General features: G+C 44.1%; 2 protein-coding genes across 8 annotated transcripts in view; one reads left to right on the top strand and one right to left on the bottom strand.

The window, feature by feature from the left end:
* Positions 1–3,587: 3,587 nt before the first annotated feature.
* Positions 3,588–5,277, top strand: LOC126636230 (transcription cofactor HES-6-like). Its single transcript, XM_050308208.1, has 4 exons — positions 3,588–3,658; positions 3,740–3,826; positions 3,902–3,983; positions 4,059–5,277. The coding sequence occupies exons 1-4, from the start codon at positions 3,593–3,595 to the stop codon at positions 4,460–4,462; spliced, it is 639 nt and encodes a 212-aa protein (XP_050164165.1). The 5' UTR covers positions 3,588–3,592; the 3' UTR covers positions 4,463–5,277.
* A 14,326-nt stretch (positions 5,278–19,603) lies between these two features.
* The window catches only part of PER2 (period circadian regulator 2), a 45,314-nt gene continuing 38,079 nt past the window's right edge, over positions 19,604–26,838 (bottom strand). For all 7 annotated transcript variants that reach the window (XM_050308186.1, XM_050308189.1, XM_050308192.1 and 4 more), the window contains 4 exons: positions 25,382–25,568; positions 24,672–24,864; positions 22,913–23,063; positions 19,604–22,068 (listed from right to left, as the gene is read on the bottom strand). In XM_050308186.1, the coding sequence (XP_050164143.1) occupies positions 21,919–22,068; positions 22,913–23,063; positions 24,672–24,864; positions 25,382–25,568 (681 nt within the window). In that variant the 3' untranslated portion in view covers positions 19,604–21,918. The remainder of the gene's footprint in view (positions 22,069–22,912; positions 23,064–24,671; positions 24,865–25,381; positions 25,569–26,838) is intronic.

The raw sequence follows: 26,838 nt of genomic DNA, 5'->3' as shown, positions 1-26,838 counted from the left end.
GTACTTCTGGGAGCTGGAGACCTTCCAAATTCACCTGTGTGAGGCATTACATGTCAGACTCCCCCATGTCATCAGGATTTGCCTCTTACCTGGCCCTCCCAAACACATGGCACATAGCTGAGGCTGCAGAATTGCCTCCCACAGCTGCCTTTACCACCCCAGCTGCATCAACTACAAAGAATTAAGGCCTCTTATTATATGCTGTGTTATACTTCCCTATGCACAGGCTTGCAGGAGAGCATATGCAGCGGGGCACAGATCCTGTTATCTGCCAAAACTATGCTGTTCCTTGGCTAGACTGCAATTTGCAGCACGTGTAGGAGCCCATCTCTGACAGGACAGAGCTGCCCACTGTAGCAAAGGTTAAACTCCCACCCTCCATAGAGGAGGACGCAGTGCCCATACACTTCCCTATCAGCAGGGAGCAGGATGTCTTTAACCTGGAAAGAATGATACAGGTAAGTTGATGGGTTTTGTGAAAGAAATCTCCTTCAGGAACAACCATGCATGGGCAAGCACTGAGGTACTGGACAAAGTATCTAAGGAACATTTTCTTTTACTAGATTGCAGTTGACATTTCCATTAAAATGCATGAGGTTACCACGATTCGCTTCACCTGATATGATGGAACTTGTTTAAAGTAGCACAAAAATATCACATTATCCCATGGGCTAGAGGAGATAGCCTGCAGTGACTCCCTCCTCCAGAATGGCAGCTCTAGTGATGCCCTGATATTTATGGCACGTACATTTTTAATGCCCAGCACAAACAGCTCCAGCATTTGTCAACTCATTTGACCCGCAGCTTTTCAAAGACAATACAAAAAGACATGCTGCAGAACAAGAGCTAGCAACATGTACAACGCCTTACCATCAGCACCCATCCAGTCAGAACAGAAACAGGATGCTTTAGCCACAGCCACCTTTCTCTAGCCATCCTTGGCCAAGATTTGCTAGCCCGCTGGTGGAGTCTCCTCTTCTCGTGCATTCAGAAGTCCTTAACTTATGCCTGCAGCTCCTCACTGCTCAGAACTACACAGATCCAAGTCCTGTGAGAAATCGTTGCTGTTCAACAGCCACCAGCATTTGATCAGCCAAGTCCTAACACAGCTGAACTTCAACTGAGGTGAATTTGGGAGCTCCTCCACTTCACATTTTCCTAGATTAGCAGTTAATCCTCCTGCCTACATTAGCTCTGAAGCACAGCTGACACCAACACCTGCAGTAAAGAGGCCTGACAGGTTAAGGTACTGCACCTGCAGCCACAGAGCTGCAATGCCTCTTGTGTAAATCAGCAGAACTTACACCAGTGTTAACCCCACTGTTGGAGAACCTGATTACTTACGTGTTGTGGTTTAACCCCAGCCAGCAACCGAGCACCAGGCAGCTGCTCACTCACCTCCCCCCAGCCCAGTTCTAGGAAAAGCAAAGCTTTCTCTGAAGGGAAAACAAGCTTGCAAACTCTTGGAGTTCATCTTTTGCCACGATTACACACATTGTGGGTTACTGCATATTTTGTAAGTATGTATGAGTATATTTGTGTTTTATACACCTCTGCTGACCTTATGTGCCTATTTTTGCTTCAGAAAGAAAATGGCTCCTCCAAAATTGTGACACCCTTTACTTCACTGTAGTTTACACCCATACAATCGTAGTTTTTCCCTGCCAGGTCAAGAATGCATAAAACATAAACAAAATGCAGCCACAGGTGTCTCTACTCACTTAAATACAAAAATCTTTTGTACCTGGCCTGGTCCAAACAGCACTTCTGCTTAGCCAGCATTAATTATATCAATGAAAAGAATGAGCCAGTTTCCAACATTGTGTTACACAGAGAACTAGATACATCAAAAGCAGAAGGACAGACTTAGCCATACATCCTACTCTGCTCCTGCCTGGTGCAGGGAAACTTGTCACTGACTGGACAAACTCTAACAAAATCCAAGAACTGATGCTTTAACATAAAAGCAAGAAACACAACAAGAAATACCTTTCTGAAAATAACATCACCTGTCCATTGTGATACAAAAATCAGAGGGGCCTGAACTTAGGTCTCCAGCCAGGACACCGCCCACTGTCAGCTCTATCCTTGATGTGCTCCTCTGTGATGGCTGTGAGAAGACGGTGCTGAACTTCTCTGTCCCAGTCTGCTCTTTTATCAGACGTGGATTAGCATAGTGCAGGCACGGGTGCTTATACAGGGCTTTGGAGATGAAAAGCAGCCTTGAGTAACAGTGGGACTGACTAAGAGCCACCCCAGCCTTACCCAGAGCACGTGCCCTTACCCGCTGGACCACGCGGGACACACCAGGCACCGACCTGCAGGTGCGGATCCATAACAAATGATGGAGCCGGGGTCACGGGGCTCTGCCTACCTGCGGGCACCCGCGGCTCACATCAGACCTCTCAGCAAGGATAACCTCAGCACCACCAAAACCCACTGGGCTTTCCATGGCGAAACAAACCGGGAGAAAGCTGGAGCGGGAGGGGAGCTTTGCAGGACACATAGAAGGAGGCGAACGTGCGGCAGTGCCGAGTCAAGCGGGGGACGCGTCTCCCGTTTCCTCGGGGGGGTAAAAATATGACATGCATTAGCGAAGAGAATAAAAGGAGGGAAACAAAGGAGCGGGAGCGAACACCTGTCGCTCTCCTCGGGGACGAGCCCTAATGCTTCTATTTGCCTCAGTATGCTGGGGGAACTGCAGCTGCCAACTGTCATCAGCATCAAGTTACCCGCACAAAGCTCGGCCTGCCCGGCGCTTCAGCACAGGGGAGGCGGAGGGCTGGACGCGCCCGGGGATGGCACCCAGTGCTCGGGGCCCGGCTGCCCGTGGCCACAGGGCGGGCGAGCAGCCCTTGGGGCTGGGGAGGGGCTGCCCCGAGGGGCAGCCGTGGTGTCCAGCACTGCCTTGGTGTCCAGCACAGCCCTGCATGGCCTGAACGGGCAAGCACCCAAGTCCCGGCTGCCGGAGCTTCCCTATCCTCCGAGATGGGGCAGGACAAGAAAGACTTGGCCCCCGGCCAGCTGTGCCTGTTCAGTCCTGCTGGTTCCCGCTCAGAGCTTAGACTGGCTCTTTCACGCCCAGGTCGGTCCCTGTCGGCAGCGAGGGGCACCGAGGGCCCCCCGAGGAACCGCAGTCACGCGTGTCCCGATGCTCTGAACCCGCAGCGGGCGTTGGGTGTTTGGGGGTTCCCTGCAGGGTTGGACTGACACGACCCGCTGCTTCGAGCAGGGGCACGTCCCCTTCCCCCAGCCCGGACCGAGAGTTCCCGGGCGGTGTCAAGCCCCGGGAGCGGGGCCGGTCCCGGTCCCGATTCTATTCACGTTCCCATTCCCGGTCCCGCTCCCATTCCCGGTCCCGCTCCCATTCCCGGTCCCGCTCCCATTCCCGGTCCCGCTCCCATTCCCGGTCCCTCAGCGCCGGCGGCCGCGCGGCCCCGCCCCGGCGCAGACAAAGCGCGCGGTGCCCATTGGCCCGTTCGGCCCACGCGCGGCGCGGCTCGCGCGGCGCGGCCAATGGGCTCATTGACATGCAAATGGCGGGGTATATAAGGCGGGCGGCGCGGGGCGGGCGCGGGGCTGAGGGGCCGCCATGGCGCCGGGCACGGACCCTCCGCCGCGGGGCCGGGGCTGCGCCGAGCCCCGCAACGACCGCAGGGTGAGCGGCGGGGGCCGCGGCGAGCGGGGCGGGGCCGGGCCGGGACTGGCGGGGGTTCTGATGGCGCTGTTGTCCCCGCAGACGAGGAAGCCGCTGGTGGAGAAGAAGCGCCGCGCGCGGATCAACGAGAGCCTGCGGGAGCTGCGGCTGCTGCTGGCCGACAGCGAGGTGAGGCGGCGGCGCGGCGGGGCGGGGGCCGGCGGGGCCCGGGGCCGCGCTGACGGCCGCGGCGCCCCGGGTCAGTTTCAGGCGAAGCTGGAGAACGCGGAGGTGCTGGAGCGGACGGTGCGGCGGGTGCGGGCCGTGCTGGAGCGCCGCGCCCGCGGTGAGTGCGGGCCCGGGGGGCGGCGGGGAGCGCCCGGCGCGGCCCGCGCCTCACCCGCACCCCTCTGTGTCCCAGGCGGCGGGCGGCGGCTCCTCGAGGCCAGCGAGCGCTTCGCTGCCGGGTACATCCAGTGCATGCACGAGGTGCACACCTTCGTCTCCAGCTGCCCCGGCATCGACGCCACCACGGCCGCCGAGCTGCTCAACCACCTGCTGGAGTCCATGCCCCTCAGCGAGGGCGGCTGCCCGGACTCGCTCACGGACGTTCTGGGGGATGCCGCGCTGCTGGCCCTGCCTGCCGGGGCCCCCCTGGCCCTGCCCGCCCCGGCGCCCTCGCCGTCCCCCAGCGAGGACACCTGCTCCGACTCGGACGAGGCGGAGGCCGAGCCGGGCCAGACCCGCACGGACGGACTGGACGCGTCGCAGACGTGCGGGCTGCCCTCGCCCGGCCTGCCCACATCCATGTGGAGACCCTGGTAACGGAGGAGCGGGAGACAACGCAGACCTACCTATGGAGGAGAGCCGGGGGCCCACGGCAGCGCGGGCACCGTCAGCACACGTGTGTGTATGTGAGCTGTGAGGGGAGTGTGTGCACACTCTCCGGGACTGCATCAGTGGCACTCTGACGCTGTCACACCCTGACAGGCTAATAGCGAACGCGTTAACATTTCATCTCTGTGTGTGGCATTTTGTAACTTCAGGGGTTTGTTTTTATGAGAGGTGGGGGGAGGGGGAGGGAGTTGGGTTGTAGTAGCAAAGCTCTCTGGATACACAGCAGTTATTTTATAACCCTCTCTCTTTCTTTCTTGGCCCTTAAAAGTGGCCCGAATACCACTACCTTTTTCTTCTAAGGAAAAGCCCTTGTGCATTTTAAATCGTGATGGTTAACTCCATGAGAAGCTCAAGCTAAGTCTGCATGCACGGTTTTAAGTGTTTTTAGTGGTAGCGCAGACCCCTGAAAGGGGTTGGTCTTGTTTGCATCTGTACTCAGTAGCAGTCTAGAGTCTCACCTTCAGTGAAGGGAGAGAAAACTAGAAACCTGGTGGAAGTAGACAAACATTTAAAAGATACTGGTGGCAGGGTGCCTTTTAGAAACGAGCGTCTTTATGCACATTTTGCTTTTAGCACATTTGAGTTTATTGTGACTTTATGTATATTAGGATGTCAAATGTTTTTTATTTTTAATCTTTAATAAAAAAAATAACTGAATTCACAACGTGGAATATATTGTGGAATATGATGCACTTCTAACCCATTTAAAAAAATTAAAAATACATTTCCCTATTGTTAACTAATATCAACAGTATGTGTATATCATGGAAACAATGCTGGTAATTAAGCACTTAATTCTTGTGCTAAGCATTGTTAAGTAGTCGAATTCAAATGTTAAGTTATTGCAGGGAGCAAGGTCATCCTGGCTATGGTTGGTCTTAGGCCACAGATTTCTAGGCTGGTTGGTCTGGATGCCATTCTCAAACCTACTGTACTGGATCTGCCATCTGAAGGTGCTGCTCCTACACGTACAGCCCTAACTTCAGAAGTGCTAGGCAAATCCTGTCCTGGGGCATAACTTCACAGAGGGAGGGTGGTTTTTTGTGGTTGGTTGGTCGATTAGAATCTTTTTTTTTTTCCCCCTCAAATGCAAAGTTAAATAGAGAGTGCAATGGATTTGAAAGGTATTCTTTACAATTAATGTTTCTAGGGGCTTGGGGGGGGACCCTCAGCATTCTTGTATATGAGCTTTGACCCCTCCCTATTCCTACTTTGGGGAGATGCCAGGTTATTTATGCTGTGGAAATACCTTTCAGAGAGCTGCCATTGTAAAGAGAAACAAAAAGGACTGTGAAGTTCTCAAACACAGAACAAGCAACAAAGGAAGCAACCTAACTACCAAGGGACTAGACATGTAACTTGGTTTTGCTAAGAACCCTATGGAATAATAAAAATGGAAATTAGGATACTGGTAAGACCTTTCCTTTGTAATTTTCTTTACCTGAGGTGGGCGTTCTTATTCAAAGATGGCCATCAAATTTGTTTGGTTCTTCTCATCCCCTTTTGTGCTAAACTCCCTTTGAACTGGGTGAGAGGGGCAAAAACCAGCTGAGCAAGGGGAGGTGAAAGCTTCTGTAGTGACCTTTCTGTTTTAGGGAGGGAGGCAGGTCAGTGTTTTGAAGTGCAAATGAAAGAGGAGCCTGGGACACCCTACACACAAGATGACCTCTTGGACTGAGGCTGTACCTCTCTAGGCCCAGCACAAGTCAGGGTTTATTCATATAAAGCTGTTACCCCAGGTATCACACCTTGTTTGATACTTTTACTCTCCCCAGTTAGCCTGGGTAACAATACCTTGCTGTGCCACCACGGGCAGTGCACACAGGGCACGTCACTGCATTGTCACCCTGCTGCACTCAGCCACAGCCCCTTACCTGCTACAGCTGGAAAAGGCCCTTTCTGTCAGGGGGCTCTCAAGAGGGAGGTGAAGCCACAACAGCCCCAGCCCAGCCTGTGGCTCACACCAGCATACACAGCAGCACTACAGACATCTGTCTGAGCTCACTGACCTCGGCTGTGACATCCAGGGGTGATCCTGGGCTGGGGCAGCCACTCCAGCCCCTCTGCTGCTGCAGGAACACCAGAGGCAGCTTCATTTCCTTCTCATGAAAGACCCTCGGGTTAGAGCTCTCTGTAACACTCCTGTTGAAAGCAAGTGCAAATCCTGACACTTTACTGACAGAAACACATCCCAGAGTCCACAGAGAAGTGCCAGCCTTGGTTGGGCAGTGGATGGGGGCGGGGGCAGGGGCAGCAAAGCCATCTCTAAGCAGCACAGTGGATGGTGTTGCTTAACTTTTCCTGGATTGGCACTGGAGAATGGGAGTCAGAGCTGGCCTTCCCCATCTGCCTCTCCCTTTTCCCATTCCTGCATATATTGCACTTCTCACACCTGGGGTGACCCTCCTGGGCTGGTGGCCCACACAGCTCCCTGCACATCTGCCACAGCAACTGCAGACCTGGGCACACACCATCCCTGCTCCTGCAGCAAGGAACAGGCAGAGGTGAGGCCACCCAGACAGCTGCTCTCCCAAAGCCAGAATGGTTAGGAACAGCACAGGGATTACAGGCCTGTCCCCTGAGCACTTACCAGTCCTGTACTAGCTGAAAAGAAAAAGCTAGGTCAAAGCAGTAACACTAAGAGTTTTTCAAGTGGCAAAAGCATTTTAGAAATGTGTTATTAGCAAAACGGCTTTTTTCTTTTTTTTTTTAATCCACAAATTAAGTTCACAGAAAGTTTACATCCTCTGATTAGGTGTTGCTGGATTTCGCCATTTGCATCTCTGTACTTTACAGCAAAGGTGTCAAATCTGACACTTCCCTGACAAAGGCAGAAAGAGGTGAGCATTTCAGGGGTGGGACTGGGGAAGGGACAGTGGGGGAAGGAAGGTTTCCAGCAGCTCTGATGAAAAACCAATGAAGCCTTTTCAAGTACTTCTTTATAGAAACTGCCTTTATTCTTTTCCATTCTAAAGTAATACAAACAACCTGATCTGACAGTGCACTGCCTCGTCAAAGGAGAGAGGGGTAGCACACTAACAGGACTCCTCTCATTTGATATGCAGTTGAAGAATAATAGAAAGAAGGGCTCATTTTCCCCTCTCTTTGCATGTCAGTCACTCACACCTGTTGCAGGGGAAAACTGCTCCTTATTAGACCAGGTCAGCTGCAGGGATTTATGGCTCAAACCTCCCAATCTCTTCGCAACAAATACCAGGTTTTTTGTCCGAGCCTCAGGCCAGATCGAACTTTTACATTGTCCAAATCAACTTACATCTTCTTTCATCTCCCACTAGCAAGTATCATTCAGCTCTCTACAGTTTCCCCTCTCAAAATAAATAAATGCTTGAGTCTCCATTCCATGTAAAAGGACAGATGAATAAAAGCTCAGCCCAGCCCTCAGCAGCAGGGTTAGGGGATGCACAGACATCATGCGGAAAATCTCTGCTAAGCAGACAGTTTGTTCCTGTCTGTAATACAGACAGTTGACATTTCTTACCATCCAAGATGCTGCCATTAGCAGAATGCTATCGAAACAAGTCACAAAAAATGGAGGATTTACTCCTGTGAGAAGTGTTGGTTAATCCTGGCATCCAGAGCCTTGCCATGTTATGGTAAACTCTCCACAGATAACATCCCCAAGGGGCCATCCAGCTCCGTCTGTTGGAGCACAGTTTCAGGATTTCCCAGTTTTTGAGCCCATCTCCAAGCACGCTGTATGGACACACTCCCACAGCAGCAGCTCTCCAGCCCTAACTGCTCCTCCACCCTGCAGACACACAGGGTGTGCTTACAGAGCTGCTGTTCAGCTGCTGCAACACGCCAAGACCTTTGCCCAAGTCACTTGCTCTTTTCTCTGGAGATGAAAACAATTGGGCCAAACAACACATCTCCTGCCAAGTCTGTCCCACCAGCCATGGCTTGGACCATCCTCGCTTGGACCACAGCGACAAGGAAGCCAGTATGGATAGGACCAGGGAGTAGAACATCATCTTGCTCCACAAAAGAACAAAATGGTTTCAACAAGGCCATGCAGGAAGCACATGGAAAAATATAGGATCCAAACAGTCCCCTAATCCAGCTGGCCTTAACCAGAAGCCTACCTTTCCCTCTGCTTCCTAAGACATATTTTCATCTTCTTGCATGAGGTGCCTGGTTCCAAGTTGCCATTATGCTCCTCTTATAGCAAATTCCTGAGTCCACAGTTACCTATCTGGATAGTGTCACTAAATTGTGCACTTTAGGCCTCTCAGGCTTCTGCATGAGCTAAGCTACAGAAAAAGCACAGGGGAAAAAAATAGTCTCTCTCCTTCCATGGGATTTTAGCTCCTTATACAAAATTATAGTTTTCAGCAAGTACAATTTGTTGCACTGAATTTTAAGAAGGTTTAAGAAAAACCCAAGCTGGTCCGGAAAACATTCAAACATGAAAATACACCTTACAGCACAAGCCTTTAAGTTAATTTAGTTAAAGAAGATGATGAATGAGGGCGATTTGATTAGTTATACTGCCTATGTTGTATTACATATATGTTATACAGCTCACTTGAGAGCCGAGGAAATCACGGCTTCAAAAAGTATTTTAATCTAATAAAGTAGAGCCTTAAATGCCAAGACCTAGATAGTGAGTCCAAGTAGTTTGGAATGAGAAGGAAAAGGACTGAAATTAGACACTGGAAGAAGTAATAAATTTCTTTCTCTTAATGTCAAGTGAGACAGAATATAATCCCAGAAGCAAATATAAGTTGCTTTGTTTACAAACAAAAACTCCTTAGTAAAACAACAACATACAAGCAATTATATTAACTGATCCCTTCTGGCCTTACATTTCTTAAATGTAAAATTAACTTAATTTGTGGATCTTCAGTTTTTGCATTGGTCTCTGACTAAAATACAAGTTGAAAGCGTGGAGAGTAGTTTTCTTTGCATCTGAGAAAGCACAGACCTAAGGCATATTCAAACGTGCTTGCAGATTGCTTCAGGAATTCTGCAGGTTCAGTCACCCTCAGCTGAACTCTGCAAAGCTCCTACACCACTGAAGAACAAAGCAAAGCAGCCTAATTTAGAATCACCACCAAAGAGGCTCACGTTAAAGCATCCTTAAAATGATGTGTCTGTGCCCACTGAGTGGAAAGAGAAACTCCTGGGCATCACCCAGAGCCTGCATGTCCACTCTGGAGTTTCTAAGTGGGTTTCAGCTTCTGGTGGCCCCTGTGGATGCCTGGCTGTGTTTTGGGCTTTGGACCATCCATGACTGAGACACACTAGTACAACTTCTGACTTCCTTTCTTCCTAGCCTAAACTCAGTTCATGGGAACCAAGCTGTGCTGAGTAAAGTCACAATAAAACTCCTTCTACAGCCTGCTTGCAATGGCTTTTGTAATCAATGCTCCACAGACTGAGCAGGGGGGAAAAACCCAGAAGAGACACATCACTCCATCATCAGCCCCATCAAACTTTTCCACCAATAGGGAGAGGATGTTCACAGCATCCACAGGTCTCACCAAGGCCTGAATCACACAAGTTTTGAGCAAATTTGCCTCCTTTGGGCCTGCAAACGTTACTTGCTGCTCACGGTCAGCCTTCATAAAACAAGGGTGGCTTCGTTACTCACGTCTGTCCCCAACATGGGTAATATCTACCTACACATTGCTGCTTTCCAAAACACACTCAGGCTCCTTTCCTGCTCAACAGGTCCTCAGCAAATGCCTGCAGAGTACCAGGAGTTTGACACTGCATTACACACACCTGAGCCTGGTACAGGTTCCTTCTACCCTTCACAGGAGCAGATTAAGTGGTCAGAAAATTACTGTAATTGAATCCCCTCATCCAAGCAGAGGGAGCACACAGCTTCTTACCAAAATCTAGAATTCTGGAGCAAATCTCTACTGCATAGCTGCTAGTCTCCCAGCAGCTGCAAGCCTCTAACTCATCAACCCCTCCATTGGACTGCAGTTTCTTAATATGCCAACACAGGTTCTCAGCGAAGTCCATGACAGCAACCTGCTCCTCAGGAGCCTCAGGATACCTGTATAGAGAGCCCAGGCTGTCCTTTAGTTCCCAGAAAGCTTATAGAAAGTGACACATAATTTGGAAAGCTCCTGAACGTGCCTGGTCTCAAAAAGAGGTCCCAAAGAGCACAAGTGCTCCCACATCACACCTCCCATGCCCTGAGCAGGTGCACAGAAGCAGCTGCCCAGAGCAGCACTGTGGTGTGGACAGCAGGGACCCCAGCAGGGACCCCAGCAGGGACCCCAGCAGGGACCCCAGTAGGTCTGCACAGCTGCCTCTGTGCTGCGCTGTGTTATCAGCAGCACTTGGCTGCAGAGCAGTGACTACACTGGCTGTCACAGAGCACAGCCAGCCAGGGTGACTCAGGAACAGTGGGACAGGCTGCACTTTCAATTGCTGCAGGAAGCAGGAAAAATGATTCACATCCTTTCAGCCAATGCTGAACCAGAGCGCTGTCGCTCCAAGGCGAGAAAACTCACGGTGACAAAGGGACTCTTCAAAACACAATGCAAAAAACTCAAGTCCCTTGATGCCCTGTGCTTACTCAGGAGTCTGTTCCCACCCCTGCTCCTTCCCAGAAGCAACACTCTATTCCTGAAACTATAATCGACTCCCTAAACCCTTTTTATTTTTAAAGAAAAAGCAAACAATAAAACACCAAACAGTTTCTTCCCTCTCAGCTTTTTGCTAGAAGGTCTGTTGGCTCCTTTTCAGGGATGATAAGCAGGAATATCCATCTGATTGCTTTAACGCCCTGGGATTTATTTATGTTTTTTAAAAGATACAAAAAAATATTACACTGATGTTATAATGACAGCCAATAACAGTTTGCTCTTGTATAGTTCTAGCAAGACATCACAAAGAAGGGAGAAGTATTACCTCGGGGGGTTTTGAGAGGGAAAGGCAATAAAAATAGAATTTGCCAACAACTTCCCTGGGTCTTTTGTGGATTTATAGTCGCACAACAATTTACAGCTGTTATATTCAATCATTTCATAGCACAGAGGCAAAGGGATAAATACTGTGAAGGAGCTGATAAAAAAACCTTTCTTATTTGCCAGAGGAAAAAGAGAAGAAGACTACAGTAAAGAACTCTAATTTAGACTACAAGGGAGAGTGAATCTATAAGGCCAGAGCATTTGCTCACCTCTCAGAACTGTCAAGACTTCCCTAAAATCCAGGCTCTTGCTGCAAGTTGCAGAAGTGACTGCTGTTGAATGTAGTCAATGTTTTATTGCACTTTATTTGTATCATACATGAAATTCAGGTAAGTACACTCACAGCAACCAAAACCTTCTCCACTTCCTAGGACAGAGCCTGGTACCAGACACTCCTCCATCCATTCTCTGTTCATGCAGTTTGGATTTAACTCCAAGTTACATTAATGAAGAACTGGTCACAGATCTTTCAGGGTAGGAGTTTTACTGCCTAACTGGCCAATGCAGCTGAAAAGAACCTCTTCAGATCTCATGTTCTGAAGTCTCCTATGACTAAAATATTATGAGACTCAGGTATTGTGTGAAACACTAAGGTCTTACACAAAGAGGAAGTGTTGATGTACCTGTAGGAGTGACAGATGCATATGTTCTATCTTCTTGCTCTAGAGCTGGTCACCCAAACAGGTTTTGTGAGTCCCACCCAACCCTGAGCACTTCCAGGAAGAGTTCTCCTTGGCCAGTTCTCCTTGGCCAGCCTGGCAGTGACCACTCTGACTCAGCCACATACACACATGTAAAATTAATAGATGCAGATGACACAGGCCAGATGGGAAGGGAAATATGCAAACAAAGATAATCTGTGTCATGTAAAACAGCAGATTGGGAAAGAAAAAAGGTCACACGCATTCAGTCATTGGTTTAGTTATGGATTCTTTGTTCTTCCCCTTCTCCTCCTGAGCAGTGTACTTACATACCTACTGCCTGCTCTGGGAAAATGGATCCCTGCAGTGCTGGCAAGACCAAGGGAATTCTCAGGTATTACCTCCCTCCTTGAATACATTAGATGCCACACCAAGTACTTTCAGATCTTGTATATACAAACAGGTGGGCTCTTTAGTCTGGCAATCCTTCTGTTAGTTCCTTTTCCAGTGCAGCACACAAACACAGTCACTGCACAGACATCCAGCACATGGAATTCTCTTGAGACAAGAGGAGGTTCTTGAGACAAGAGAAGAACAATGGCTGGCCAAGCAAGAAGGGCTTTAGCCATGGATTCCAGTGTTGCACCACTTCTGGGAAAGTTTGTAGGGAAGTCTCATGCTAAGTGTGTTGTCTTCACCTTTCCTTCATTTCTTGTTGGCAAGAAACCAAAATAAAACTGTTGCTTACAATACATTCCACATATAAATGTAGCAGAATCCTACAGTGTAGTGGAAAGGATTTGTCTTTCTGGCCCAAATTAGAAGATTTTGACATCTGGTCCTCTCTGTCGCTGAAACACATAAGCCTTCAACCTTGCTCCATTTTCTGTCAGAATCTCACAAATGGGCAGGGAAATTGGGACTGCTGGAAAACAGGGAGAGAGCCTACCTGGTGCTACTGGTTTGTTTTCTGTGTTGCTTGTAACCATGGCATTTGAGCAGCACGAAATAAAACACAGGCACCTTCAAAAGCGGAAGGGCTTCCACTTCCCCTGTCCTTCCCCTGAAACAAAAGAGTATCATTTTTTACATATTTTGTAATTACTGGCTCTGTTTTTAGAGAACATTTAATATTAAGAAACTGCTTAGACAACGTTATTTTACACATTGCTCTGAACAAAGCCATGGGCAGACTCAAGTGGCCCAATTACTTCTTTTGGGTTTGGTTTTCAAGGACACCAAAAATCTGAAGTGCCTGGACTTATAATTTTGATTTGACTCATGTTACCTTAGAGTTCAGATATGTATTGATCTGACAATGCAGCTTAGCACAGGGCACAGGTGAACATAGCCCTTTGTGGGGTTGGGTTCTGCCACTGTAGCTTCTTTTACCAAAAGCTCTAAACATCAGTTTTTTCTTTCCTCCTCAAAGTTTTTCTTCTCTTTTTTTGTGTCTAGACACAGGGCAATTCCAGCCTTCCCTGTTTTGACAACTTTCTTGTTTTTTATGGTCCCAGATTATGGAGGCACACATTTTTTAACCCTGGGCCTTCCTTTTCTATCTGTATTTTAACAACTCCTTACTTCCATTCAACTAAACTCTTTCTAAAGCTCCAAACACCCACAAGACTCAAGAGTCATTCATCTGTTTCTTTCTCAAATTCTCTCTGACAAGGAACCACGACATCTCACCCAAAGAAAGATTAAACTGTGTTTTGCAGTTGATAAAACTATTTAAAAAAGGCAGTGTTAAGCAATTTCAAAGAAGAGGCAGTGCCCTTTGGAAACGTGTTATGATCCTCTTCCTCCAATTCTTTCATGACAGTCACAAATCAGAGTGCAACAACCCAAATGTTTCCAGAGCAGCAAACTGTCACCTTCTATATATAGCCCAGGTGTCACAGTTCAACCCTGAGTCTTATCTAACAGCCTTAGAGGTATGGCAATGCTTGGAAAGCTGTGGATACACGTAATTACAGCAATTTACTCACAGTGAGTTTTGCCAACCAGCTTCAAGTCACCACTGTGGGCACTGATAAAGCCCACAGAGTTTGGGGTTGGCTGTTGGCATCCATGCCCCTGGGAGCACCCCTGCAGAACAAACACCACAGATTCCTCTCCCTCACACTCTCTTATTGAAAACCAAATTTTATGTCTGAAAGTTTTACAGGTTTTCTCTGGAAATGCTTGAATAAGTCAGTTGTGCCGTATAAATCAACGAGGTGATAAATATCATCTCCATTTACAGAGATCTTCCTAGAACAGAGCAGAACACAGTGCTGCACTTCCTGCCCCTGATTTACCGCCGGCTCACTCAGCCATGCAGGATTCACACTGCGGTGCCCAAGGTATCCTGACCTTCCTCTGCGTGGCTTCAGTTCGTCCCCTCAGAAGGCACCACGGGCAGTGTCGCTGCTCAACAACGTCCTCAGCATCTGGGCCATTTGATCCTGTCAAATACATCCCAACAGACTCCGCCTGTAACGTCACTCTTGTCAGTGTAATGAGTAAAAGTTAACACCATAAACTTCACAGGCCAATGAACGCTACATTACGTGGCAAAGGCAGTCATATATCACTTTATCAAACTAATTTGTCAGTGAGTGAAATCATTTACAGTATGCAGTCTGTTTCAATTTATACCGCTCTACCATGAAATCGATTCAAGACTATAAATGGTTTACTCAGATTAGGACACAGGCACCTTTTTTATTTTGCTAATTTGCTAGCTCATAGACTATCTGACAAAAGAAACTCCAAAAAGAAAAACAGATTTTCCTCAAAAATCCAAGCCAGAAATCCCTGAAAACTATTCTTTAAATTTAAGATGGAAGCATCACCTCATAATGGCAGAGCACATACAGGGAAAGGATTTTAGGGGGACTGGTAGGACTAATAAAACAACATTATACATATGTGTGTTCACAATCAGGTCTTTATAGCTGATCTTATGTAAGTTCACTGCAATGTAATGCGAGGTAATTATTATTAAAATATTAAATTCACTGCTTGACAACATCCAAAGCTTTAGGAGCCTTTACTGAATGGGGCTGTATGCTCAGACAATGGAGTATAAAGACAACAGTACAATTTCCTAATTCTTTACATGACATGGGAATTCTTCAGTATTGCCCCGTGACTTTGGCTGTTACAAATTTCACCACAATTCTAAACCAAATATATTTATATTTGGATTCATTTCTAAAAGGAGTGGAGGCAAAAGAGAACTTCAAGGTAACAAAAAGTCTTCCAGCCTTCAGCCGCCCCAGGGAGGTGGAGTTCAGGAAGAGGCCGGCATCTCCCTGGAAATCAGATCTGAACAGAAGGCTCTCCTCCCCATCCTCCACTTCCCTCCCGGCCCGCTCTGAGCAGCTGAGACAAAGTCTGCCCTATTCACAAGCAGCTCTTCAGAACACAAAAAAGGAGGCGGCTTGTAAAGACAACTGCATATAGACCCTGGAAATAACTCCTGATGGCCACATTCTCCCCATTGTCACTGCCTTCTGCATTGTGTCACACCATATGCTTTTTAAATGCACAAATTCCAGTACATGAGATGCTGCCTTTGGCCCCAGGCTGGTAACTGAGTCTCTGTGCAAGGGCCTGAAGGCACAGACGGAGCAGCTTGTGGAGCTCAGGGCTGGGGCTGTTACTGAGCCTGCCATGCCATTCCAGGGATCATCCTATAGCCAGAGCCATCTCAGGTCATTTTGGGGTTTTCCATGCCCTGGTGCACATATATATTTTTCTTCAATTCCGTTATTTCCTGGAGAGAATTTTTTTTTTTAATAAATTGAAACCTCGTTTAGCCCAAACAGGAACAGAAATTACTCTAGCAGAGAGCTACTACATTGAACAATGAAAGATACAATGCAGCTACTTACATACCACCTGATACTAAATTACACTTGTTGATATAGCAAATTACACATGTCCTGTCCCTGGAAGAGAAAAATAACATGCCTTTATTTCTTAGAATTCTGTACTGCTGCAGGAACAAACTACATATTTTCGGATTCTAAAGCAACAGTACCTCTGCATTGCAGGTACTGCCACTCCTAACTGCTCAGCACAAACTTAGCCTGCAATCTAATTAATCTTTACATCACGAGCCTCTGGTTTCACCAAATTTAGGAATGCAACTGAACTATGAAAAAACAGTTTTCCAAAACATGTGAGGACAGATCTATCGCTATTCAAAATTGAAACTAAAAGTTAAAGGAGGTGAGAGAAGTTTATTAACACAAGCACCAAAAAAGCCCCCAGCCCACTTTAAGTGTTGGCTTCAGTCTTTATATGCTCCCAGTAAAACTGGAAAAAAAAAAAAAAAAAAAAAAGCTGGAGAGATGCAGTCAGGAGTAGCACAAGTTCCAGCAAACAGAACGGACAGATGGTTCAGATTTAATCATTAGTATAAATCCTGTGCAGGACACCACTGACCTCGGAAATGAAAGAACCGAGTCCATCTCGCCAGGTCCCACTGTGCTGAGCCACTCATTCCTGTGCCCCTCTAAATGAGAGCAGAGGGAAACACAGGCCACACACCCAACCCTTCTTTACTAGCAAAGTAAAGCCAACTAGAGAAGTGCATTTGCTAAGTTTATCCAGCACCCAATGCACAAGGGCCACAGGAAATTTCAAAGGGGGTCAGCTGATGACAACAGAAGGAAAAGCAGTAGACCTTATCTTACACAAGCAACAGATAAATATATATTTTTTCAAAAAAGCATATCCAGTAAGTTCTTGGACAGAAGTATAATCTTTGGAGTGGACAGTGCAACAGCAACACAGTTTACTCTTAGACCATTATAACAATTTAAAGAGAGCAATAAATTCACTATATCCTGTTTTACTGCATTAATACACAGACTACAGAAAGAGAACACCTTGACAAACCCTAGAAAAGCAGGAAATTTTAACCCACCCTTAGATTTGTCTCCTTACCCAGCTAAAAGAAACTGAGTGCAAAGCACCTTCCCCAGCTGCAGCAGGTGCTCGAGGTCTGACTCTCTGCTCATTTCCCCTTTCTGTACGACACAGACACCATTGTACCCACCCCTGGACATCCATCAGTCACACCACAGCACCTGCCTCAGGACATCAGGCTCCTTTCACAGTGTGTCCTTTAGCCAAAGGCGTTTTCTCTGCATGAATGGCAAGTGTTTTCCTACTTCATATTGTCTGCTAAGGTTAAATGCTATTCATGGGCTGCCACAGCAGCTCCTCTGTTTGTATCTAACTACCAGATACACTCCAGAGCCTGAAACACAGTAGAATGAAACCCCATCACACACTGCCACTGCACATGGCAGCCTGATAGAGCTCATGATTTTTCAGCAGATACAAAGAGCAATAACAATGATTAAGAGTTCAAGTGTCTCAGTTTCTACCCTGTCTTATACTGCTTTCCACTTAGAAAGCCTGGAGACATTGTTTGGTTTGTTTTGGTTTTCAGGTTTGTTATTTCTTTGTGGTTTATTTTTTAAAGCTACTCCAGTGAAACACAGACAGCTGTTACACACTTTGTGTAGCACCCCTAAATATAATGTTCACTTCCACAACCATCAAGCAAAAGGAGCTGCTGAGCTGTTCATTACCTTGTTCAACAGACTGAATATATTTCCTAAGCTCCTAACCACTTGTGAGCAAGTAAACACTAGAATTTCTGGAAGTTACACCTACAAACATTATTCTCCTTTTAAGTCATCCATTAACAAAACTTTGCCAGAAGCATGCAACTCATTTCACCATGTTTTTTGGGTCAGAGGCTTATCAATGCATTAGGTTCTTTCCACCCCTGCTAGAAACAAAACAACAATCAGCATCTTAATTCTCAGTAAGGGCAGCTTTGTTTTTTCCTCCTCCAAATTCATGACAGCTGTTAAGTGGACTAAAATCTGATGTTTTCAGTAGCCCTTTTCCCTTTTCCAAGTAGAGCTTGTGTTTGCATGCACTATCGTTGTCACCACAGCTCTTCATGATGAAGAATTCAAGCCACAGAGCTTTTCCTTTACATCAAATAATGCCACAGCAAACCCAACAGCCCCAATATCCAAGAAGCTGCACAGAGGACAAACAGGGGTGGCAAAACTGCCAAATATAATCCCAGAACATCAGTGACATCTAGGGGCTACTGAGGTGGGAGAGACTGACAAACCCTGCTCCCAACAGTTCTGCAGTGCAAAGCAAGCCACTGTCCTCGAGTGCTGACAGAAGGCACATCACCAAAGAGGAGTATGTGAATACCTGAAGCCACATTTAACTCGTACTCTTCATTACATTTACATTTGAAAAAAATTACGTAAAGCAGAAATAACTGTGAGAGATTACCTGGTAATTTATCACATCAGCAGCACTTCAGTTCTCCCAAGGTTATACATCAATTATCACAACTTGCATCCAAATGCCAGCATGACACCTTCTGGGTTGCAGATAACCTGTGTGTGTGGATGACACTCAGATTTGTAGTTCTGGGAAGTGCTTCATCAATACCTCTCCTCTGCATGTTGTGCTGAGCGAGGAACCAAGGAGCTGTTAGGACAGAAGGGTTTTCAGACTTCACGCACACAGAACTGCCCACATATTTAGAGTCAGTTCAGAAGACTTCAGAGGGACTTGGATGATGTGCTGAACAACCACACTTTAAAATGCATGTCTTGGCAGCTGAGTGCACAACACTACAACTCTATCCTTGGTGTGAAGGCAATTCACCTGTGTGCTGAACTGTTTTTTGGAACCAAAATGCCTTGATTTTGCAGTTTATGCAGATATTTGGGTCCCTCACGACCAAACTAGGGTTTGTACTACCTTGTTCTGTTTAAAAATTCCATGAACCTCTCAAAATAATCATGTAAAAAAAAGGCTAAGGAGGGTCTCATCACCTGAGTACCCTCTAGGGTACCTAGAGGGGCAGTCCAGCCCACGGAGCTACACCACGGCTCTAAGTGGGAAAACAGGCATCTTCCAGGCTGCCTGCCTTCCCCACTCCTCAGAAAACAAAACATGAACAAGGAAGCACAGTAGTTTCAGTAATCTTCAGACACACTTCACACCTCAACAGAAGGCTAACAATCACCACCCAAAGCAAAGTCAAGGGGCACAGGTGGAATTTTCTGTCTCTAAGCTACCCATGTAAAAGCACAGGAGCTGCAGCTTTCAACAGTGCAGAAGGGACAACGTGTCTTCTGGCAGTTTGGAACAAAAAGAGAACCCACCTGCATATGCTCTTCCATCTGCACATGTTTTCAGGACAACTAGTCAATATAAGGATTCAATCTTCCATTTGACCACTAAACTTACCGGTCAGACAAGCTGGCAACAATTTCACTTCAGGACAGGGAAATGTCCTGTCAGCCACAGCTGACATCATAACTCGCAAGTTCTGCAGTCTGAAATACCAATTTACATACTACTAGTAAAATAAAAATATTTTTTTACTTCTTACATGGAGTAGAAGCCTCAAGGAACAAAAAACCAACTAAAAATATATCTGTTTTATTTACCAGTTTCTAAAAAGCAAAGTCATAAAAATTAGTCACAAGTGGCAAAGCCAAAATATATTGCACAGTGTACAGAAAACATTGTTGACATGTTGACAAAGTGTCATCACAAATAAATCATCTTACAACAGTTTGGAAAAATTACAGCTTCAGAATCTTATCTATAAATGGAGGCATGTAGATTTAAAGTTACAGGAAAATATTTTAATACCACCCTGTAAATGCAAACACTTTAAGGATGCAAGATTAAGTCCATCATTAAGCACATCCACAAAATGCTCTAAATATACTTTTCTCTTCCTTTCACTAAGTTACGGTTACAAGATGGTCATCGAAAAAATAATAAAAGAACTGAGAACAAATAATAAAAAAAAGACATGAAAAAGAAAAGCATGCTAAAGCAAAGAAGTTCAAAGTGGTTGAAAAGTCTTCGAAAAATATTTGTATAATTATGATGCACTCCTTTTATATAAAGCTTTTATTTTTCCCAAACCCTGGTCCAATTAAAACTGTTCATGTTTCCATGTAAAAATGAAATCTATTTAATATGTTGGTATAGCTGCACTGTTCCATTTATGATTAAAACATTTAATACATCGGACGTGAACACCAACACTTGAACATTTCTCATTCAGTTTATATTTACATATATTTACGTTTGACCTTGCTGAGTGTTAAAGACAGGAGTCAGATCTTGCTGGGTAGTGCTTCACACTACACTGAAGATACTTATGTTTTTAAAATTGTGATTCTACTTGTTTCACAAGTTCACACATTTCACTATCTGCAGAACCTGTCTCCAGTGCAAATTTCCTCATGACACTGTCCAATTAATGACTAATTAATTACTTGACACAAATTATTTCTTCCACTAAGCAAATACCAGTCACTTCTCCATGGTTTTGGTGGTGTCAGATCTAACTTCACATCCTCTGTGTATGCAAAGAGAAACATTCTTAGAGAATGAAAATAACCTTAAATTTCAGTGAATAGAAACGTTATCCTAATAAAAAAGAAAATGCTTCCCATGAAAAACATTTTAAGACAAACATGTCCAAGTCAATTGAACTTCTCCATTTTTCACCCCAAGATTTAAAGCTGACATCCAGCAATACTTCAGCTACATGTCCTTTAACTAACCAACGTATTAAAGTTGTTCTTTCATGTTCTCTTCCCACATTCAACACATATAAACAGCACAAGAACATAAAGTACAAATATTCAAGTCAATACAATCTCAGAGGCATTAAAATTAAATCTTCGACAGTAAAGGATTCCAGCCATGCTAAGATTGAGATTATGCAATTTGAATAGAGTGAGTCAACACTGTTCTCAAAATCATTTTTTTTTTAAGAGCTGTCTTCAAATGACAAGACAAGTCTAATCCTCCCTTGCCATGTGCAAACTGGATGTTTGTTCTGCCACATCAGAACAACTGATGGCCAACCTCCTGACAGAACCAGTCAAAAATAAAGGTTCAGGTTATCCCAAGCCCTAACAGCCACTGGGAGCACACACAGTCATCCTCTGTGGTCTTAAGTTTTTAAAACCTTTGAGCATAAAGGTTCCTCGAGTATAAATTCTCAGAAATTATGCTTCAAGGTAACAAAGTTCATAGTACTGCAGTGTCCATTTAAATAAAAGGCTACAAAGTTGTCAACGCTCCTCTATACTTACACAACAACGTGTATTTTAACCCAAGACCATCTTACAAAATCAGCTCAACATTTGTCTTAGACAAAAAAAGTTCCTACATTCAAAACTATAGGAGACAAACAAAGAGGATGGGATCAACTGGTATGAGAAGGGCAAGTGTGAATTGATTTCCTTGAAGGTTATTTCTTCCAAGATGCTGGACCACTTCAAATATTAAGATCAATGCTAAAGAGCCACTGAGCAAAATTGCTTCAACAATTTCTAATGCTGAATCATTTACCAAAAGGGGATTTGAAGAACCGTTTGTACGTAAGGAGATTTCCAGCACTTATTAACCCACTCTACAAAAAACAGTAGGCATCAATGAAAGTTTCTACAGTTTATAAAGAAATACTTGAGGCATATAAGTGCAAAATATGAGTCTTTTAAAGAAAAGCTATACCATCTTCAACAATGTCCTTACTGGGAAGAGATTGCCACCATTTAAAAAGAGATTCATTCACAAATGACTCTTCTAGAGCAAGAAAAAAAACATTTGTTTTTATGAACTGGATTCATCTTGCTGGATACAAGATTAAAACCTTTATGGATCCTTCACTGTCGTTTTGAAGCAGTTTTCAAAACAACAGGCTCAAGTGCTATGTTTGTTCTTCACTGGCTTGACTCAGGGAAACCAAGTTGTTTTCTCCACTGTCTTCAATCATTTCATTAAGGTCCATTTCATGGATTTCTTCATCATATGATGTATAAAAACTGCTCTGTATATTGTCCTCACAAAAAATACATTCCTAGAAAGAAGAAAAAAATATAGAAGCACTCATAAGTAAAAAAAAAACCAATCAAACAAAACCTTTTCCAAACAACAGTCCTCTTGCATGCAATCCTTGATTCCAAGAGAACCTTGACATCTGTGCTGCAACTACCAGATATATTCTACTCCACAACTTTTCCACACACTGTGATTTTATAATGTGCAGTAAATCAATAAAAGTACTTGAGAACTCTACTGGAAGCAGTTATGTCATGGATCATTTACAATGCTGACACCTTCCAAGCACCTTTTCCTCCATTTGACTGCTAACACTGCAGTAACACTTTCATGTTTAGTTGCAGGGCTAAGGAGACTAAAGCAAGTGGACAGTTACAACAAATAAACCTGCTTTCTTTTGTTGCTTTTATTTATCTTCTTAGCCTTTCAAGCCATTGATCTACCTAAGAGGAATCAAGGCAAGAGATGATCCAGAGTGAGAAGTCTGATAGAGAAAAGGAACAGTATATTGCCGTTCATTTTGTACTTTCTAGAAAACAGTGGGCATAAATTTCAGCACACAAAATAGAGATTTTAATGTAGTGAAGTTTCTGGCTGTGTTGCTAAAGGATTTCAAACAGATACACAGAAATTGAGAAAGAGGAAGGAAATTTCTTATTCACCACTGTATTCACCACTCCTTCAATTTCCCTTATTGGAAAGAAGACTTGTGGTAAATTAAATCAAGCTCAAAACCTCTGCATGGAAGTCTGAATTATATTTTTCTCTGCATTAACTGACCAAGCTTTCATTAGGAAAGGAAGCATCTAACATAGGCAGTTAATAATTTATACATGCAAAAGTAACTAACTCATTAAACTTACGGAATTAGCAATGGTTTTTGGCAGCCCACCCTGCTGGATCCATGGATGAACTTCAATAAGCTCTCTTTTTTGGTCTTCTGTAAATTTTGGCTGTAGTTTCTGCATTTGTTTTAATTTCTGCTTATCTTCTTTTAAAACTGTTTCCAAATCCCTAAAATAAAATGTATTTAAAATTGAGCTTCAGGAGTTTCTGGGCTTCATGTCTATATAAAGTTATACAGTCAAATACTAACACTTTTCAAGACTATTTTTGTTCTAAAACATTACGCTTACAAATCTTACACTGCAAGAAAATTAAGTGTGGTTATTTCAGCAGCTCCCTACATTTGCAGACAACTTTAACACATCTCTGTTGGCTCATTATCTTTTCAAATCCCATCAGTGAGAACACTTTTCTCAGAGCTACTCAGGCAGCACCATCAGTGAAACCACCACGAACTCCAGCTTCCCTCTAGTGCTCCTGCAGGAAGTTCCAAGTTCCCCTTCAGCGGGAGGACAACCCAAAAGAGACACCAGATGCACATGAGATACTAAAGCAGATGTAGCAGATGTAGATATGTTTCAGAAAGTCATCAAGAATGAATTAATCTTCAGAAAACACAAAGTTCTCTCTTCCCTCAAATGTCCTACCTTCATACAGAAACTTAAAAAACCTACACCATGCCAACACTTACAAGCTGTATTCCTCTATAAAAGATGACAGTAGAAAGCAACTTCCAAGATACCCAGCACAATTTCTGTTCCTTACAGGCTACTCTAGAACAGGTTGGCTTTACACTTCCCTTTTAGGGCATCGTGCTCTGACAATGAGCTTAACTCTTGTTATCACAACATCCTGTTTTATACTGTCATACTTTGGCAGGCTTTGCTATTCTTACAGTCTACTGGAATTCCCACCTATAGCTGTCAACACTTCAGGCTACAAAACCTGAGAAATGTCAAAGTATTTTTAAATCTAGGGAAAAATGCTCAAGTTCTTGCAATGTATTCTCTACTTCTTTCACCATCATGCCTGCGCTTCTGTATTTTGAAAGCCTGTTTTCCTTCTTTTTCAAAGGTTTGTCTTTACTGAAACATCCTATTCCTTTCAAAATACCATTCACTGCTCCCACAAAATAAATAAATAAAAAAAAATATCTGCAGACTTGACACCCTTCTCCCCCTGTATCTGCTCTTTGCTACTGAAGCAGGGAGTCTTTTATCTGTTAAGAAAGCCTTTTCTATTAGAAGCCTTATGATTTTTACTTTCTGCTTCCTTGTCCCGTTTGAATGCGAATTTATAAAGAAGAATGAACATGTGGAAGTTAAGAATCCAGAAAAAAATCCACTAGTCCCAGAGTAGCATGCCACTGAATGTGGCACCTCAGGGACAACAGCCAGGGAGTACAGATCTTCCGTGCTAGACCATCCCTAGGTATCAGCATATTCTCCAGGATCTGTTAATTAGACATCAGGGATTTCTAGGCAAATAGTTACACTAACTATAAAACACCTTCAAAAATACAAAAAATACAGTTAACTTGAACTCAGGAAGTTGATCTAAAAATACAGGTAAGCCTAACCAAACAATTTTGACTTCTCAAGAGCTTCTTGTGTAGTATGCAAAAGATATGAAGGAAGCAAGAATTTTTCTTGACACTGAGCTTAAACATTAAGACCAATTTACTTCTATTGAGATAGAGATTCATGCTTAACTTCCCTTCTGCTGCCCCCCTCCCCGATATACAGAATTCATGAAGGACTATGACACTGGAATTACCGTGAAGGAATCTGGTAAGTCATCATAACTGTGTCATCTGTGTTTGCCATCAAGAGCCATATAGGATCCTGAAGGACATATTTAATGAAGTGCTCACTTTCTTCCATTTCTGTCTTCATTTTGGTTTTATGATGATTTTCTGAGGAATCAATGCTCCCAAAGTATTTGCTGGTATGACTAGTTTCACTACTACCTGTAAACAGAGATTTAAAATTTTACTATAAATTGTCAGCTACATAGGCTATCCAAATGCTTTCGAAAATAGAGAAGATTAAAGAGAACTGAAAGTAAAATACAACCACTCTTCTATTTCCTTTTTTAAACAGAGGGAATTTCCACCCCTGAGTAACTTTAACATTTTTAAAACTCCAATTCTCAACTTCAGTCTCTGTTAAATTTCAGCAGAATAATTAGCTAACTTTAATTTAAAACTCTGAAAGGAAACGTGAAGGAGTATGGTCTTTTCTCTTCATTACTCTGTCATACCTGCATAATAATATCTTAATGGCTATTTTACACATGCTTAAAAAAAGGCTCTATCCTGTAAATCAACAGAAAAACATTTGTTTAATGCAGTAAGAAAGAAATCAAGAATAAACCACACAATGAAGAGTTAGGACAAAGGCTTTCACTTGATGTTCTCGGTGTTTGCGACACCTCCCACTCCAATTCTGCTGGAATGCTAAGAGAGTTCTGGCTGCCAGCGTTACCTGTTCCGCTCCCTGACATGCCACAGCCGTTGGATCCAGAGCCCAGAGACTCAGCAGCTGCAGACACACCACTCCCTGAAGAGGCTGAACCAGTGCCTGAACATGCATCTTCCTGAAGTAAAATGTCAAGCAGGACACTGGACATGGAGAGTTCATCACTATTTTGAGCATCCATTGGAGATTCAGCCTAGTGATAAGGAGAAAAAAGTAAAATTAAAAAAACCCTCAAACACAAACTTAAAAATCACACCTATTTATTGTAAATGATTATTATGTAAATGATTAGTAATAAATGAAGTTCTTTTCATATTCTAATATGTCTATATAATGATTCAAAGATAGACAATGACCAAGACAGACATACGACAAGACCAACTAAGGAAAAATAAAGTGGACTGAGAGGCAGGCAAGGGTTCTTTCAGTAAGACCAATCCAAATTCTCTCAGGAAAAGAAAAGTAAGAAAGGCATTTCCTGCTCAGTTTTGACAGCACCTACTGCCCTGGACAAGACACAATTTATCCAAGCCACCTAAGGCATACACTAGCAGGTGCTCCTACTATAATCTGCCTCAAAGAGATTTGCATCACCAGTCCACCACTGCTCCATCTCACCATGCACTGAGAGCAGTAAGAAAACACTCCTAGGTGGAAGCTTCCTAGGTCAGATCATCTATTTGTGTATTTTTAAGGGAAAGAGCTTTAACTATGCTGATTTTTAATGCAAGCAAAACTTCCCTGCAAGTCAGTTTGAAGATTAAATATTAGAAATTAAGGCTGACAGTACTTAGTAAAAGGTAATAATGGAAAGAACCAGTTTTATCCTTAACACATTCCTGAAGAAAGGAAGGAGGCAGATGAAAAGATGTAGGTTGCAGCTCCAGCCCACCAGTGACTCAGCACTTACAAAGATACTCTATGGTGCCTTTGGAAAGCACAAGTATTAGTCTACATATTTCCTCCACAGAAACCTTTACAGACATATTACTCCATCTGAAGCTATTTGTTCAGAGTCATTTCTCAAATTTGAAGGAGCCAGGAAATAGAGGTTACCAAATAATTCAGCACAGTTTTAGTGCACCAAATAAAACAAAAATAATGATCTGCAAGTAACAATCCCTTCTTCATTACTTTGGTTGCTTGTTTGTAAACGAAGATGTGATTTGATTTTAGATCAACTTCTTTCAGACCAATTGTAGATTGTTTTTGCCCTCTACATAAATTCACTAGCCCAAAACTTTTTGCTAAAAATAAAAGTGCCCATATTATTTTGAAATCTATTTCAGTGGTTTTCAATGGGCTTATCCATATTCTTATACTTTTTTTAAAAAAAGTGGAACAAAACTGTTTCAAAATGTATTTCCAAGCTCCCTAGTGCAACTTTGGAAGAACGAGGTGGATTTAACTTTGAAAGGTTAAAACTATTCTAATGATTGGGTTTCATGTTTTATTCTGCTGAA

Source organism: Myiozetetes cayanensis, unplaced genomic scaffold, assembly GCF_022539395.1.
Source record: "Myiozetetes cayanensis isolate MyiCay16 unplaced genomic scaffold, myiCay2020 scf13, whole genome shotgun sequence".
In the NCBI taxonomy this organism is placed as follows: Eukaryota; Metazoa; Chordata; class Aves; order Passeriformes; family Tyrannidae; genus Myiozetetes; species Myiozetetes cayanensis.
Note: the sequence above shows the minus strand (reverse complement) of the source record. Positions and strands in the feature narration are given on the sequence as shown.

Bases quoted from the DNA above. Each gene is read 5' to 3' on its own strand.
- LOC126636230 (XM_050308208.1), top strand. From the start codon at position 3,593: ATGGCGCCGGGCACGGACCCTCCGCCGCGGGGCCGGGGCTGCGCCGAG. The intron at 3,659-3,739 runs GTGAGCGGCGGG...TTGTCCCCGCAG, and splicing joins AGCCCCGCAACGACCGCAGG to ACGAGGAAGCCGCTGGTGGA. The intron at 3,827-3,901 runs GTGAGGCGGCGG...GCCCCGGGTCAG, and splicing joins TGCTGCTGGCCGACAGCGAG to TTTCAGGCGAAGCTGGAGAA.